This window comes from Phoca vitulina, unplaced genomic scaffold (genome assembly GCF_004348235.1).
Source record: "Phoca vitulina isolate PV1807 unplaced genomic scaffold, GSC_HSeal_1.0 scaffold16, whole genome shotgun sequence".
NCBI lineage: Eukaryota > Metazoa > Chordata > Mammalia > Carnivora > Phocidae > Phoca > Phoca vitulina.
In genome coordinates this window covers 28,086,855-28,103,347 of record NW_022589719.1, presented here as the reverse complement: position 1 = coordinate 28,103,347, position 16,493 = coordinate 28,086,855, and the positions used below count along the sequence as shown (strand labels likewise).

At 56.0% G+C, this 16,493-nt stretch overlaps 1 protein-coding gene across 1 annotated transcript; it reads right to left on the bottom strand.

The window, feature by feature from the left end:
- Positions 1 to 5,765: 5,765 nt before the first annotated feature.
- On the bottom strand, positions 5,766 to 13,161 carry LOC116638109 (membrane-spanning 4-domains subfamily A member 15). Its single transcript, XM_032413821.1, has 6 exons — positions 12,922 to 13,161; positions 10,373 to 10,495; positions 9,269 to 9,325; positions 7,260 to 7,352; positions 6,813 to 6,926; positions 5,766 to 5,882 (listed from the first exon to the last, which is right to left on the bottom strand). The coding sequence occupies exons 1-6, from the start codon at positions 13,144 to 13,146 to the stop codon at positions 5,766 to 5,768; spliced, it is 729 nt and encodes a 242-aa protein (XP_032269712.1). The 5' UTR covers positions 13,147 to 13,161.
- Between the last annotated feature and the right edge of the window lie 3,332 nt (positions 13,162 to 16,493).

The window sequence follows — 16,493 nt, the reverse complement described above, 5'->3', positions numbered from 1 at the left end:
CTGGGATTGGAATGGAAGTCGCTATGACCCCTCCCAGCAGGCAGCAGGATGGGCTCTAGGTAGTGAGTTCCTCCCTGGGGTAGATGCTCTTGGTGCCCCCCACTTCCCATTTATTGGGGTGAGGTGGGGCACCCTTTACCAGCTGCTGTAATGCTTGGGGCTAAGGGCTGTAACTGCTCCCTCCTGGGGGTTTAGTTACAGCCCCTCCCCCCCAGCCTGCAGCCAGTGGGGCATGAAGGGACAGTCCCCTGGCTTCAAGGTGGGACCAAGCATGCGCTCCTGAGCACCGGCTGACAGTGGGATCAGGCTGAAGCTCGCAGTCAGCTGAAACCCTCTCTGTCCTTGACTTGCTTCACCTGCCCTGCCCTGCTTTTCGCTCTTTTTCTCTCGAGAGCACTCCCTCATACACCCGTTGCCGAAGATCTTCATCTCAGGCTCTGCTATGATAGAATCCGACCGAAGACACTCCCCTCCTTGTTCCTGCTGCGGGGGACCACTCACCTGGCCCTGGGACCTCCATTCAGAGCTTCCGGCCATGCTCTGTCCCCCGGATCCACCTCAGCCCCACAGACCCGGCACCAGAAGATCAGAACATCCTTTAATGTTAGACTTTGGATCTTTTCCCTCCTGGCCCCACCTTCTGCTTCATGCCCAGCAGCGTGAGCAGCCAGCATCTTCCCCACCCCCCAAACCCAGGCGGGTGAAAATCTTTGCGCCCTCTTTACAGCTGCAAATTTCCTTTGGCAAACCGCACCTGTTGACAATTCCATCCGTTTACAGTGCGGGACAGATGGCGTGAAGATGATTGTAAATCTTTCATAGAGTCCCGGGTTGAGCCTTTTAAAATATCTTTCTAATTTTGGATCCTTTCACACATTTCCAAAAGTAAAGAGAATGGTCCATCGCCCGGGCTGCAGGGGTCAGGGGCTCACAGGGGACCTTGTGTGTCAGCTCCCAAACTTCCGCCATCGGGGAACAATACTCGGGCATCCCATGGTTTGTAAACATCGTGGTATTTATCTCTAAAAGATAAGGACTCTTTAAAAAGACTATGATCGGGGCACCTGGGTGGCTCAGTGGGTTAAGCATCTGCCTTTGGCTCAGGTCATGATCCCGGGGTCCTGGGACCGAGCCCCACGTTGGGCTCCCTGCTCAGCAGGAAGCCTGCTTCTCCCTCTCCCTCTGCGTGTGTTCTCTCTCTGTCAAATAAATAAAATCTTAAAAAAAAAAGACTATGGTCACATGTCATAACTAAACAAAGCGCGTTGGAGTTTTGGTGTCCCGGGGCGGGCGGTGGGGGGGGGGGGGGGGGGGATGACGCCCAGTGCGGTGCGCTGTGTGTCTACATAACCATGCTCCTCCGTGGCACAGAAACATCTCTTGCCCAACCTCTGCTACCTGCTAGGCTTCAAATATCTGGTCAGTGTTCAAGTTTCTCCGATGGTCTCAGGAGCATCTTATTACGGTTGATTTGTGTGACTCAGGATCCAGGCCCACAAACTGTATCAGCCTATCGGGTGGGGCCCGGGCACTCTGTCCCCGTTCTGCCCCTGAGCATGGCGCTGCGCTCTTGGGGTGTACAGATCCTGAGGTGGAGGCTCTGGGGGTTCCCTCCCCGGGCTCCTTTCCCATCTGGCTTCTCCTTCCCCCTCGCCATGCCGAGGGTGGGCTGGGATGCACAGAGCCCAGCGGCCGCTCCTGATGGCCATGCTGCCGACGTCAGCTTGCTGAGCACAGCAGAGCGCTTCGGAGCTGATGTTGGGTCTGGGCTGCCTGAGTTCAAACCTTGATTCTACCACCTCATGGTTGTGAGACCTAGGGTGCATTATTTGACCCCTTGGCCTTGGTTTTCCCCTCTGCAAAGTGGGGATAACAATACCTCTGGGGGGAGTTGCTAAAGAGTTCCATGAGTTAGAATATTAAGATGCTTCCGGCATTATCGTCACCATGCACTCACGGGGGTCCCTCACACCCAGCAGTCATGCCTGCCCCAGGTCACACACACAGCCACGTGGAGAGCAACCTGCCCTACGCTCACTTAGCTGTCACGCCCACTGCAAGGTCACTCACCTTCTCTCAGGCCTGCTGGGCTGGGCAGCCCTTCCAAGAGCGGTAAGCTGGGCCATCAGCAGCTCTGGAAGGCCCACTTCTCCTGGTGGCACACCCACCCACTGCAGTCTCCAGGCTGGCTCGTGCCCAGTGACCTCCTGCGTTGTGTGCACCTGTCAGCAGGTGCTTTGCCCTATTCATCGCCCACACCTTTAGTTCCTTAATCGTGGGATGAACATTTTTCTAGAAGCTGTGGTTTTTCACGGGGTTAGAGGCTTCTGCTCCACCACTCAGTCCCATACAACATATAACACACACACATGCACGCACGCACGTGTGTGCACACCACCGTGCACCCTTGTTCATTAATGGACTCCCTTATTCACAGAAGCTTTCCTGAGCACTTAGGATGGGCCAGGCACACCACTATGTGTGGAGGTCCAGGAGTGGAGGAGGGACTGCCCTGCCGTTGAGGAGCTCGGACGCTGTGACCGGCAGAATAATGGTCCCCAGCGATGTGCCCCGTCCTAGTCCTGGAACCTGTGACTTGGTACCTTCCACAGTCAAAGGACTGGGTAGGTGCGATTCAGTGAAGGATCCCAAGAGGGGGAGATTATCCTGGCCTACCCGGCGGCCCCCGTATAATCACAGGGTCTCTCCCCAAGGGGGGCAGGGGGAGCAGAGTCAGTGAGAGTGACCAGAAGGGGCGGGGCTGCTGGCTTGGAGGAGGGAGGACAGGGTCACACGCCAACCAATGCTGCAGTCCCTGCAGGCTGGAAAAGCAAGGAGACAGCTTCTCCCCCGGAGCTTCCACCAGGAACGCGGCCCTGCCAATACCTTGATTTTAGGACTTCCGACCTCCAGAACTGTAAGGTGATAAACATGTTGTTGAAAACACTAAGTTTGTGGTCATTTGTTACCACAGCAACAGGAAACTGAGAGAGTTCAGTGGGGAAGATGGTCAGGGAAGCAAGCAACTGTGTGGCGGAGAAGAGACATGACCCTGGATAGGGGGGTGTGGGATACAGCCCAGCAGAGGCCACCTCACTAGACAGGGGAGAGAAGGATGAGGAGACGGAAGCCTTCCTGGAGGAAGCGGCATCTACATTGAGGTCTGAAGGTGGCTGGGAGTTCAGTGGGACAGACAGGAGAATGGGGGGCAGCCAGGGGACTGCACTCCAGGGAGAAGGAGTCCCCAGGCTCAGGACAGCCATGGTTCAAGTGCAGGAGGGTGGGAGGAGACAAGAGAGGTGAGCAGGCTTTGTCTCCGGTGCTTTGTCACCTTTGCGGGACGTCTGGACTTCAGCCTCAGGGCAAAGGAGAGCCTCGAGTGGCAGAGCAGTGACACGATGACTTCTGTGCCTGCAATAATTCCCTCTGGCTGTTGTCTAGCCTAGAGATGGGCCGGGCCAGCTGACAGATGGGGACACAGGCTAAGTCAGCAGGCTGATGTCACGACACAGGTGAGAAATGACAGTGGTCCAAAGGTGCTGGAGGAGGTTGGAGAGAGTGGATTGAGTTGAGAAGAGCAAGGAGAACCGGTGGGGGTGATTATATGTGAGGCTGAGGGTGGGGGACCAAGAGCGGCCCTCGGCTTCTGCCCGGGCCCTGACGGACACAGGGAACATAGGAGGGAAAATGGCTTGTGCTGGGGCAGAAGCTGTAAATTCCTTTTCAGTGGGACATGAGAGCAGATGCTGAAGCTGGCTCACGGGAGACGCCAGGGGGGAGGCAGACTTGGGAGCAGTCAGGGTGGTGACAGATGGCCAATGTAAGCTCCACGAGAGCAGGGACTTTGGCTCATGGCCAGTATCCCGGAGCCTGGACACCCAGTGGACACTCCATAAGCACCTGCTGAAGAGCGTGGGGTGCACAGACGAGTCCAGGGTAGGTGAACTTGAGGGATTGATGGAGCTTTTATTATTCATACAAGGCTTTTTAAAAGCCCATTGATCTTGGTGACGATGAGGTCAAGGGCAGCAGCCTTGGAGAGAGAGATTTTGGCAGAGTGAGATGGAGGGGCGGAAGCAGACTCCATCAAGAAGAGAAAAGTAAGCCCTGGTGGAAGGGCTTTCCGGGGTCAAGACAGACCTTTTAAGCTGGGAGGGACTGGAACACGCTGCATTTTCACACTCACAAAATTTAATTGGGCAAAACTCTCGGCTCCGAGTCCTCCAATCTCGTCTATTGCTTTTGAGAGTCGAAGCTGGTTGTAACCCCACTCCAACTCTGCACTCACACAGCCTGGGAACCAGAGCTTCCTTAAAGGGGGCAGATGGCTGAATGGCACTAGCCAACCACCTGCCCTTGGGAAGATCTCACAGAGAGGGCAACATTAAAACAGGGTTTTGAAGGAGGCACAGGAGTTTGTTAGATGAAGAAGTGGGGGTGCTGAGAAATGCAGCTCCATCCCAGTCTTTGGGATGAAGAAGCAGGAGGAAGGAGGGGAAGGGGTTGGTGGAAAGCACTTGGTTTTGGGCCTGGGGAGCGTGTGGTGAGACAGGGGCTCTGACGTTAGCGGGAGCTGAGTTCAAATCCCAGCATTGCCTCGTACTAGCTTGGTGGCCTTGGGCACTTGATTTGACTTCTTCAAGCTCCCGTGTCCTCAGTTGTAGAACGGGGTTATGGATGCCTGCTTGTTTGGGCTCAGGTGGGGAGAGACCAAGTGCCAGGATCACACCACACAGACCCCAGCTCCCAGAGATGCCCCCTTTCTGTGACAACGGGACCCAGGTCTTCTGATAAATATGGGACAAGCCTTCGAAACCCCCAAGGTTAAAAAGAAAAAGTCATTGCAATGAGACCAGCTCAAACTGTAAGCCACACTGTTTATTTCCCTCTGTGGTGTGGAAACCACCACCCACCGGGACCTCTGACATGGGGTAGAGGTGTCTCCTTTGCCCCAGACGCAGCCCGCAGGGGTAACCTACAGGGGCAGCTCTGCTCCTCAGGCTAGGGGGAGGTGGGGAGGGGGCTGCCATGGCTGTGCACCCGTGGATGCTGACGGGTGCCCCGGGCTGGCTTCAGCAGTCCCCTGAAGCCTCCCCAACCCTGGGAGGTGGGCAGGGCTGGAGCCAATACCGACTCCATTTTACAGATAAGGAAAATGAGCCTTTCCAGGGGCATGGGGGGATATCGCCTGACTTAGAACAGGACTTCGGGGAGTCCTGGGGAGCTGGGCCTTAAATGCCATCTAGTTAATGCTTGAGTTTCCAGGAAAACTGAGGCCCATGGCACAGCAGCAGATGACAAAGCACAGAGCTGGTCCTGGGGCCTGGAGACCCGAGGTCAGGCCACGGCCAGCTGTGTGGCCTCAGCACTTGGACTCCGTACTCTTTTCTGGAGAATTCTGGGCTCCTGAGATTAAAGATCGTCCCAAGGCCTGAGGGAGGACATTGAACCTGTCTGCCAACGAGGCCAGAGCTGCCTCCCCATGAGCAGAGAGAAATGCAGAGCGGCACGTGGGGACATTCCCAGCAGGGTGACAGGGCCCAGGATGCTGAGGGACACACACCCTTGACATCAACTAGCTCTTTTAGGAAAGAAGCCACCGAGGGAGATGTGTGGGACAGATGTCCCCGGGGAACGCTTCACTTGGGTGCCACAATGTGTGAGGATGGGGTGGGGGATGGGCTGCCCCTAGGTTAACGCGGTGGGGGCGGGGAGAGGCTGGGCCCCCAGGGGAAAGCCTGGCTTCCAAGCCCGCGGAGTGACCTCTACTCTGATGACTCCTTGGGCATATATGCCACATTGTCGTAGGCGGGGGGCGGAGAGGCTGCGGGGCTGGGGATGTTGAAGTCAGTGCTGAAGGCGTTGGGCAGGAAAATCACAGGCTGCAAAGAAAAGAGAACCCCCGACAGTCGTGGAGGGCGCCGGCGCCTCCGGGCGGTGTTGCAACAGTGCCCCCCTGTGGGCATTCTGAGAACAGCGCCCTCGTAATGAATTCCGTCAGTGAATTGGCCGACTCACCTGTTCGACGAATATTTCAAAAATATTTACGGGGGGCCAACTATGACCCAGGCGTTGCGAGTACAGCAGTGAACAAAACAGAGAGAAGTCGCATTTCTCTAGGAGCTAAAGGTCTGGCGTTCTTTCTCCTTGGGCTGCCCCTGCCCTGGCTCCCTCTCGGGGGTTCAAGGGTTAAGGCGACCCCTCCGGATTGGTTTCGCTCCCTGGGAGCACGCACTCCTCCGCACAAAGCCTTTCAGTGGCCTCACCTCCAGTTTGCAAAAAGCCACCTCCCGAGCAGCACCCACACCCTAGGGCCTGCATTTCCCGCCTGAGGCCGCCTTTACTGTCCCCCAATGCCCTCCTCCGCCTCCTTTCGTCCTCGCTGTCCTCCAGATTTGGGGAAGCTAAGCTAATTTCCCCGAGTTGTGCTGCCCTTGGTGCTGCCCCTGTCCGCGTCGAGGCCTGTGAACTCCTGGAGGGTCCCGCTCATCCGGGTACAGCACCGCCCCGGGGCCCCTGCGCCCCGACCTCCCGACGCTCTGCATCCAGGCGCACAGAGCAGCTGGCCCCTTGGTGCTGGCGCCCCCTGTGGCCGCGAGGAGAATAGTTCCATCTTCCCCAAAGACTTCACGGGGTCCCCGATGCACGATGTAGGAGAGTGGGGGGCGCATGGGAGCGCAGTCCCTCGCAATTGCTAGCCCGAGGGAAGAAGCAAGAGGCTGGAAGAGGAGCCTTCCAGCCAACAGCCTTCCTCAGAGGCCGCGGTTGGGACCTCTGTGTGGACGTGGGGGGAGGGGGCGGGCGGTACTCACCGTGTTGGCTTGAGCGCGGGTGGCTTGGCACCCAAAGTGGGTGGCAATTACCGCGATGAAGAACTCGAGGATGGTGAAGATGGTAAGCACGGCCAGATAGCCCCTGCCCACATCCTGGGGACACACCCGCAGTCAAGGCAAGCCCAGCGCTCCAGAGCCCAGGAGGAAAGGGCCGCCGAGGGACAGTAACTGGCCCGAGGTCACACAGCCAGGCGTGGCAGTGCCCGTCCTGGGCCCTCCCCTTCCCTCTACTGGGCTGCCCTCTGTGGCCCCCGCCCCCAGGCCCGCTCTTGGAGTAGGTCAGGGGCTCAATATCCGCATGGGGTCTCTCAGGACTGGCAAGCCCTGGGCCTCCCCGCTCCGCACACTCCCGCCTTCCCCCACCTCCTGGATGTGGCTCTAACATGCTCTGAGTGTTCCCACTCCTGGGGGCGTCTGACAACACACCCAGTTAGTGACACCAAAATCCAAGAGCAGAACAGCTGTCCCCGCAAAGGCCGCCATGGCACTGAGAAAGTTCGTCCCCAGGCTGCTCCGCACCTGCAGGAGGGCGAGAGACAGGAGGGAAAGGAGCGGAGGGAAGAGGCCAGGAGGAGAAAGGAGAAAGGAAGGAGGCAGCAGCCCTGCCTGCCATGGTGTCCGGTGGCCAGGGCACAGGGGCCACCCTGCCATGTGTGCGGTGTACTTCCTGACCCCTCTTCCTTCTCCCCTGGGGCCTCAGGGGCTGGCCCTGCAGCCTCCCTTACCTCTGTCGTCTTGGAAGCTGCTGAGGGCGGGCAGACCTCCTCCGTGGCCTCTCTGGGCGCGGTCTGCCGCAGGCTCCTGGCCCACCCTTACTGCGCCCACCCCCGCGCCGAGCACCTTGCAGGTGCAGCTGTCCCAGGGGCTGGAGTCGGGGAGGCCTTCTGCTGTGGACACTGAGGCCCAGCTGGGAGAGGTGATGGGGTCATTGCCGTGAGCTTCCGGGTGGGGGTGGGCAGAGCAAGGTGCTACAGACCCTGGGGGGCACTGGTCAGGGGACAACGAGAGGCAGGTGCGGAGGGCCCTGAGCTGAAGGCAGGACAGACCCTCACGGGGAGGCCTAGGGCTTCAGGGCAAGGGCATCTCTGGGTTGTCCAGGCGACCACTCAGGGCTCACCCTCCCGTCGCAGCCAGAACCTAATGCTCTTTTGATCTAGTAGTGGGAACCTGTGGCTAAACAGCCCTGGCCTTAAATTGGAGACCACTCGTGGGGGGCTGGGACTGCAGGACCTTCTCAAGTTCAAAGATCCCTGACACTTATTTTTCTTTTCTTTTCTCTTTCTTTCTTTTTTTAATGACATTGAGGAAGTCATGGAGACCAGAGCCAACAAAGTACTATTGAGTAGCTGCTTCGGCCAGGCATTGTCCCAGGTCCTGTGAGCTTGGGGACAAGTCAGGTCCCTGCACTCCTGGACTTTACGGCCTGGGGGTCCCTGAGTCCAATCCTGGTTATGATCCATTTTCCACCCAGTGCCCAGCATTGGAGAGCTCCCAAGAATGCAAGTAGGACAAGGAATCCCCCCTCCCATTCTCAGTGGTCTCCCTTAAACAGTGTCCCTTAAAATAAATCCCAAAGTGCCCTCTAGGTCCTGACTCCTCTCCCTCCCTTCCCCCTCTGAGCTGTGTCCTCCCTCTCTGCCTCCTTCACCTCTTGTAATCTGCCTTGGCTCTTCTGTCCCCCTGCCCAGGCTCTTCCCCATGTTGTCTTCCTGCCTGGGAGGCTGGTCCCCAGGCTCTTCTGTGACTGTCTCCTTCTGAACAGCGAGCTCAGTGACATCTGTCCCGGGAACTCAAACTGTCCTTGCTGAGCAGAACGACTCTTCCCTTGTGGCACTTTTCCTGCTCTGTAACTACTTTGTTACTTGGTTTTGGGTGTCTTACCAGACACCAGAGTGTAAGCTCCAGGAGGGCAGGAACTTGACCTTCGCTGCTGTGTTCTCTGAGCTGGAGCGTGCTGGATGCGCTCCCATTCAAAGCCCCCATTGCCTCCCACTGCCCACAGAGGGGTCCGAGCCTCCACCACGTGGACCCAGTGCATCTCTCCACTTGCCTTCGCAGACCTCTGCCCTGGTCACATGGAGCCGCACATGGTTTCCGCAGCTCCCCTGCCCATGACCCCTCCCTGCCTTCTCGTGCTTGTCCCTCCGTATTTCTAAATCCAAGGTGCAGCTTATCCGTGTCCTCTTCCAAGAGACCTTTTTGATCTCTCCTTTCTCTGAATGACCATGAGCGCTTGGTCTGTGGACCCTCACTTTCTGCCCTGTGTTGCTAAGTGTATCTTGGTTCCTCCTGTCCCGTGTCGGGGCTGTCTGGGTGTCCTCCGGCACCTGTCACTCAGCAGGCCCCCAGGAAATGTTTGTTGAATGAGTGAACAGACGGGAGGGGCAGAGTAGAGGGGAATCAGTCGTGGCCCTGGGTCCCCCATTCCGACTTACCAGGCAGCTGGTGTGGCTCTTCTCGGCTGCTACTGAGAGCGACCCAGAGATGACAAACTGTGTGAGGAAGAGGGGACCCTGGTGAGGCTTTGGCAGGGACACTGGGCAGGCCATGCCATGCCTGGGCTCTGTCGGGACCAGGGAGAGGGCAGCAGCCTCTTGGCTGTCACCTCCCCTGCCTCCTGGGATCTCTCTGTAAGGGTGTCCCCTGGTTACTAGGGGGTCCGCCTGGGAAACTGGGGCCATAGCCGGCAAGGTGCATGTGTTCAGTGACATCATTCACGTGTCATGCAAATCTGGCTCTCTCTAAAGGGGGAATTGTTACAAAGTGTTAGTCACCGTTTGCTGCAGAATCAAGGGCTGGTAACCAGCTCGCACATGCATTAGCTTTGGATGTCCTCAAACTCTGGGGTAGGTAGGGCCAAGACTGTGCTTTTTAGATGAATAAGCTGAGGCTGGAGATTGCCTAACTTGCCTAAGGGACTCCATGGTGAGACGCAGTGGCAGTGGGGCTGGGATTCAGACTCCACTGGCCTCACTCCCAAGCCTCTACTCTCCCGGGCCAGCTGGGAGACGCAGGCGCAGACGGGGCTGGGTGAACCCTGAAGTGTTCTTTGATGTTGGAGATTTACCACTAACGATGTGCTCCCCGATTCTGCTGCGGGGGGCCGTGGTGGGGGCTGACTAAGCTGGCTGGGGTATGGGTAGAGGAATGGACTGGGGGGCTTCAGAGCTGGTCAGACTCCCAGTGGACAGAGTTCTTGGGGGGCTGGGACCCACAAGGGCAGTTGAAGGATTTCTGCAGGCTGCGGTTTGGATGCAGGGTGAATTTAGTATCCAGGTAATACAGGTGGTTACTGTCCTTTATCCCTGCCCTCATCCCCGGCATCCCATTCTTTTTGGGAGCCTTTTCTGTGGCAGGTTCTTTGCTGGGAGATTTTCCCAGGCAGGAGTGGTGTCTGGTTTAGATTTATGATTAGGGTTTGCAATTAGGAGTTAGATTTAGACTCAGGCCCCTGCCTCGCTCGGATGGCTGTGCCCAAAAGAATGTAGGGGGGCGGGCGCAGAGGGGAGAGGTGAGCCCCAGATGGCCCCGGCACTCACGCAGGCTCCTCCCCAGAAGGGGACACCGCCTTCGATGAAGAGCATCCCCACGTGGCCGCGGCGGACCATGAGCAGCACGCTGCCGAAACCCAGGTGGATGAGGCCGATGAGGATCTGGACGGTCTGCGGGAACCCGCGCGGCTCAACCAGGCTGGCGGGCCGGCTCCACACCGCCCCCTGCCGGCCGCGGGGAGAGGGTGGCAGGGCCCTGCGCGCCCCCGCGAACTCCCCGCCCCTCGGAAATAAACTCGGATTCTGCTCTTTTGAAGAGACATCCTCATAGCAACCCTGAAAGACTGTTTTAAGAAGGGAAGCCAGCTCCCACATCCGCGAGACCACCCTCCCTTCCCCCTATTTCCGTGTCTCTATGAGTCTGCATCTGCTTAGTGCTCTGACCCATGCTACCTGGTTTTCTTAGCTCTCATTTCAATGACACAGCAGTCCCTGCACTGGATGCCTCACATTCCACACCCCCCCCCCCCCCCCCGGCCCCGGCCCCCTGCAGTCTGCAGTGAATGTCCCCTTGAGCAGCTTTCTTAGCTGAGCATCTATCACGGATCCATGCAAGCCAGCTGTGAGCTGCAGCTGCCTCCTGCCGAGCTGACATCTGGGCTGGATTTTCTTTTAGAGGTGGTTTACCCCACCGATCCTTTCCCAGAAGGAGGACGGTTTTCCCAAGGAAGGGGATATGTGTGCTTCTGGTAAGTTCTGCCACATGTTTTTCATATGTTTTTGGTAATGATTGAATTCTAGAACCGAGTGGGCACATTAGAGGCCCCCACATCCAACCTCTGCTTAACCCAGGAGCCCTTTCCAGCTCCTGACTTCTTAACAGGCCCCCTCAGCGGGGAGGTGCTCACCACCGCTCAAGCCATGGTGGCCCGTGTCCGGGCAGTTGTGACCGTAAATGGCTGGAATCGTTTTCTTGGGGTCACGTGGAAGATGCATGTCTTTCTAACATGAGTGCCAAGAAATTGGCTATTTATGGGCATGGCCACCTTGACTCCTCTCTCCCGTTCTCTCTTGAGCTGCACGTCTTTCACCTTTCCAGCTGCCGGCACCGCTCCCCTCTGCAGGCTCCTCTCCTGCTCCTGGACACCCCCACCGCTGCGGGCCCTGCTCAGGGAACACCGACTGCCTCTGCTCGCATGCCTGTCTACACTGGGCAACATGTCCCTCCTTTAATCCTAACGTGATGAAGTAGGTATTATTCTGATTTGGAGACCAGGAAGCCAAGACTGAAGCAGAGATGTTCAGTAACTTGCCCGTGGTCTCCCAGCGATGAAGTGGCAGGCCAGCCATCTCTCGAGATGCTGTTCCTCTACTGGGTGACACCCCCAAATGCCTATTTATAGTTTCCTCTTTCTGTGTTTTCCAGCAGTTTAAATGTGTCTTGTCAAATCCCTTTGGAGATCATGGGTTCCCTGGTCTGCTCTGATGGGGACTGACGACCGCATCTCTGTTCACTGTCTCTAGTCCCTTCATGCACCATGGACGTGGTGCAGCCTTTAGCGTGGAATCTTGAATTCAACCTGTTCAAGCCAGAGCTGGATGCTGCAGAGCAGTGGGAGTGAGAGTGGAACTGTACGGTCAGGCCATCCTGGGGTACACGATGCCACTAGGCACCTGTGTGGCCTTCGGCCTGACCAGCCTCTGTTTCCTAATCCGTCCAATGGGAACTGTGGTCCCTGTCTCACAAGGTGGTGATGAGATGGAAGGAGCCAGTGCGTGCACATTCCACGGCACCGTGCGTGTCCCTCTCGGGGGTTCCCAACAGATGACAGCTGTCGTCACCACCCTTATCACCATCACCATCACCATGGCCTCAGTTATGTCTACATCTTCCATTTGGAGGAACTGGGGCCAAGGGACAAACGGAAGACACTATATATATATGTATGTATGAGGATGAATATGTCTGTCTGTCTGTCTACCTGTCTATTTGATATTTTCTTCCCGCCTAGAAACCAGTATCTCAGCCATCTGAGATTGGCAAAGACCTCATGGGACATCTTTCACGGACCCACAGGAGCTGGCCTCTGCCCACCCCTCCAACTTCATCTCACCTCCCTCCTTCCTTTGCTAATTACATTCCAGCCCTATTAACCTTCCACTTCGTCCTTGAACAAGCCACACTCACTCCCACCTCAAGGCCTTTGCACCAGCTGTTCCTCCACCTGCTGAGCCCTTCCCCTTACTTCCCATCTACCCTTGGCTTCAGCATCCAGGTTTTAGCCTAAATGTTACCTCCCCACGGAGACCTGTCTGTCCACCGTTGCTAGTGTTGTCCTTCCCACATCCATCATGTTCAGCCTCATTATCCTGTTTGGGGTCATCCCAGTCCTTTGTTTGCCGGCGTGCTCTCTGCGGGCCCCACGGGGGATGGGTCTGTATGGTACACAGCTGAATGCTCAAGGGCTCACTAAGCATTTAGGGACCGCCTGCCCCTCTCCGAGGTGTGCGTGAATGCTCCCGTGCTGGGGCACCCTCCCTGCCCAGCACCTCTGCACACACGCATGCCTCAGGTGGTCTGGGGGTGCTACTCTTACCCCTAAAGCTTTGGGCTCTCCGGTCAAGAATGTCTCCATGGGCCGCAGCTCGGGCGGCTGGGTGGTCCTTGGCGTCTGCGCCCCCAGCGGCGGCTCCTCAAACTGCAGGACCCCGGGAGGCTGGCACCTGGAGGTGGGCAGGATGGCCGGAGGTGGGCGGAGGCCACTGGCATTGCTGGGCGGGAGGACGACAAACACCCCGTTGCTGGCAGGAGCTGCGGACATGGTGCTCGGAGGGCCTGGAAGACAAAGGCTCAGAAGCTGCTGCTGCGGCTTACACATTTGCAGGGGCCTTTCAGTTTATAAACAACATGCCCGTGTAGCCCTGTTCCCTGCAGTCCCTGAGGATGGCACCACAATCTCTGTCGTTGGGGGAGCTTCTCTCCGAGAAGTGAAGGATGTCCTAGATCAAGGGCCTTAGGTGAGGCAAGGCCAAGACTTGAGTTCCCATCTCTGACCACAGAAGCCCCGCTCTTTTTTTTTTGTTTGATTCTGCAACTTTTTTTATTATGTTATGTTAATCACCATACATTACATCATTAGTTTTTGATGTAGTGTTCCACGATTCCTTGTTTGCGTATAACACCCAGTGCTCCATGCAGAACGTGCCCTCTTTAATACCCGTCACCGGGCTCACCCATCCTCCCACCCCCCCTCCCTTCTAGAACCCTCAGTTTGTTTTTTAGAGTCCATCGTCTCTCATGGTTCATCTCCCCCTCCGATTTCCCCCCCTTCATTCTTCCCCTCCTGCTATCTTCTTCTTCTTCTTCTTTTTTTTTTTTTTAACATATATTGCATTGTTTCAGAGGTACAGATCTGTGATTCAACAGTCTTGCACAATTCACAGCGCTCACCAGAGCACATACCCTCCCCAATGTCTATCACCCAGCCACCCCATCCCTCCCACCCCCCTCCACTCCAGCAACCCTCAGTTTGTTTCCTGAGATTAAGAATTCCTCATATCGTGAGGTCATATGATACATGTGTTTCTCTGATTGACTTATTTCGCTCAGCATAACACCCTCCAGTTCCATCCACATTGGTACAAATGGCAAGATCTCATTCCTTTTGATGGCTGCATAATATTCCATTGTATATATATACCACATCTTCTTTATCCAGTCATCTGTCGCTGGACGTCTCGGCTCTTTCCACAGTTTAGAAGCCCCGCTCTTAATCTCTGTGCTGTATTACATGGAAAGGACCTTGAGGAGGAGCATGTACTTAAACCGCCTCCTTTCTCCAGAGAGTGCAGGTAACTCGCCCAAGAACACACAGCTAGTGCGAGGCAGAGCCGAGGCAGCACAACCCTCTTTACCCGTAGGTTGGGACTCACCCACCATTTCCTGTCCCTCAGCCCGGGCTGAAGAGATGTGTCAGTGATGCCCCGGGGTCACTTCTGCCCGTGGAGGCTTTCTCTTTGGCCACCCAAGCACTTGCTATTAATGCAGCTGAGAAATGCATGGATTATGGGAGCATTGTGTGTGGCTGGCCCGAGCAAGCACTTTGGGGAAAAGCACCCAGCTGTCAGAAGGTGAGCTTACTAGGACACAGAAAAGGGATGAATGAATCTTCCAGATCAGACAATGAACTTAAAAAAGTCAGCCCTCCCATTGGCATTAATGGGTTCAGTGCAGGCTGTGGAGATAGAAGTCAGCATTTGAATCCTGGCCCCTTTGCTACCACGAGACAGGGGACAAGACGGCTACCTCCCCTTGCCTCAGTTTCCTTACTTATGAAGTGGGGATAATGACACTGCTACCAATCTCATAGGGCTTGGCATGAATTAGATCAAAAATAATGCACACAAACTTGATAAAAAGCCATCCTTTAGAGTGTGATTTGTTCTAATGCTACTTGCCTAAAATGTTTTCTTAAAAGTAATATGTATAAACCAGTCATGATGAACAGTTCATTTTTTTAACTGTTTAACAGTGCATTTTCCTCTGTGCTCTGACAGCTATCACACCCTCTTCTCGGGGGGGAGAATCAGCTTGCAGACCACGCAGCAAAGTCTCTGTGGGTCTGCAAAGGCTCTCAGCTGATGAGGGTTCGAGGCCCCCTGTTCTGGGGTGATGATGCTCGCAACACGTGTGTCTTCTGGGGAGCCCCGTGAGCCATTTATTTGTGCAGTGTCTGACCTACATCGATGGACAGAGTGTTGGACTTGCTGCAAAGAAAATGGAGCCAAGAGCACCCACAGGCTATTACACACGTTTTCCATGACTGGAGGCACGGCCGAGGACTCAGCTACGGGGACACAGGGTAAAAATTGGCTGGCGTTTAGGGGGTGACAGAAGGCATCTGTCATTTTGAAGGGCTTCCTAACATGGCCCCCCCCAGCCTGGGAGGAGTGACGACAGGCAGTGCGGAGGATGGATCTGCACACGGATTATGCTCGGACTTCCCCATAAAGCATCCGCTCTGTTGGGGCTCTCCTTCCTAGCAACTCACCCTGAAATGATTATTCCTAGACACGAAAACTGCTTGGAACAGGACTGGCAAACTTTTTTACTTATTTTATGGATGAGACGAGTGAGGCTCTGAGCAGCAGAGGGATTGCTGGGGGGTGACTCGGCTGCTGGTTGGTGGGGCCAGGGTTCAAGTCCAAGTTAGCCCATCTCCAAAGCCTGCCTGTGCCCCCTGTTGCCGCCCCGGGGGCTGCTATTTGCCCATCGTTCCAGCTCCTTCATCCTGGGTGCCTTAACATTTGAGGTGGCCACGTGACTTGTTTTTGCTAAATAAATGTGATTGGAAGGAAATACACAGCTTCTGGGTGGAGGCATTTAGTTGTCCGAGAACCCAGACACCACAGGGCTCGTTTTCTCTTTGTCACAGTGACTCGCAATGTTCTGGACAGAGGCTGCTCCATCTGCCTGGGTCTCTGGGTGAGGACGATAGGGAGGAGAGCTCCCAGTGCGCATGGACACGAGGAGGAGATAAACCTTCACTGTGTTAAGTCACGGAGCTGTTTGCGACAGCAGCATAACCTAGCTGCTCCTGACTGGGACACTCTCCCAAAATGAATGTAAATGGGGGCTGGACGCATCTTAGAATCGAACAAGTGAACCATTCTGCTGACTTTTCACCTCCTAAAGGCGGTTCATTTAAAGAGATCACTTGTGTCCTCACTGGCATCCGGAAAGCATATGTAACAACCGAGAGGAAAGAGGGACAACATTTTAGAGTAAAAGGACAAAGGATTTCAATAGAACAAGTGCAACTTGGTGAAAACCTCACTGCTTTGCCTGGAGAGTTGTCTGTTCGCAGGGGACGGCTGCAAACTGCCCGACACCCAGGGCGGGTTGTGGCGAGTTGCTGAGCCTTCCCCGGGGTCCGTCCTGGGTGCGGAGCGGTCCCAGAAGGGAGCAGTTGGAATTAGCAACATCTCTCCCGGGCAGGAGGTGAGAACGCGTGGAAGCTGAGACCTCGCTCTCCTCCCGAGAAGAGAAAACACCTATAAAAATAGGCTCTCTGCTGCCAGGGTGGGCTGGGTGGCAGCCCCGAGCACGAAAGTGTGACATAGTTCCTGAGACCCACAATCTCCCCTCTCCACACACCCCTGCAGGCAA

Excerpts from the sequence above, each read along its gene's own strand:
- LOC116638109 (XM_032413821.1), bottom strand. The coding sequence starts at position 13,146 with ATGTCCGCAGCTCCTGCCAGCAACGGGGTGTTTGTCGTCCTCCCGCCC. Across the intron at positions 10,496-12,921 it reads GAGAGCCCAAAGCTTTAGGG|ACCGTCCAGATCCTCATCGG; the intron begins GTAAGAGTAGCA and ends GGGTTCCCGCAG. Across the intron at positions 6,927-7,259 it reads ATTTTGGTGTCACTAACTGG|GATGTGGGCAGGGGCTATCT; the intron begins GTGTGTTGTCAG and ends GTGTGTCCCCAG.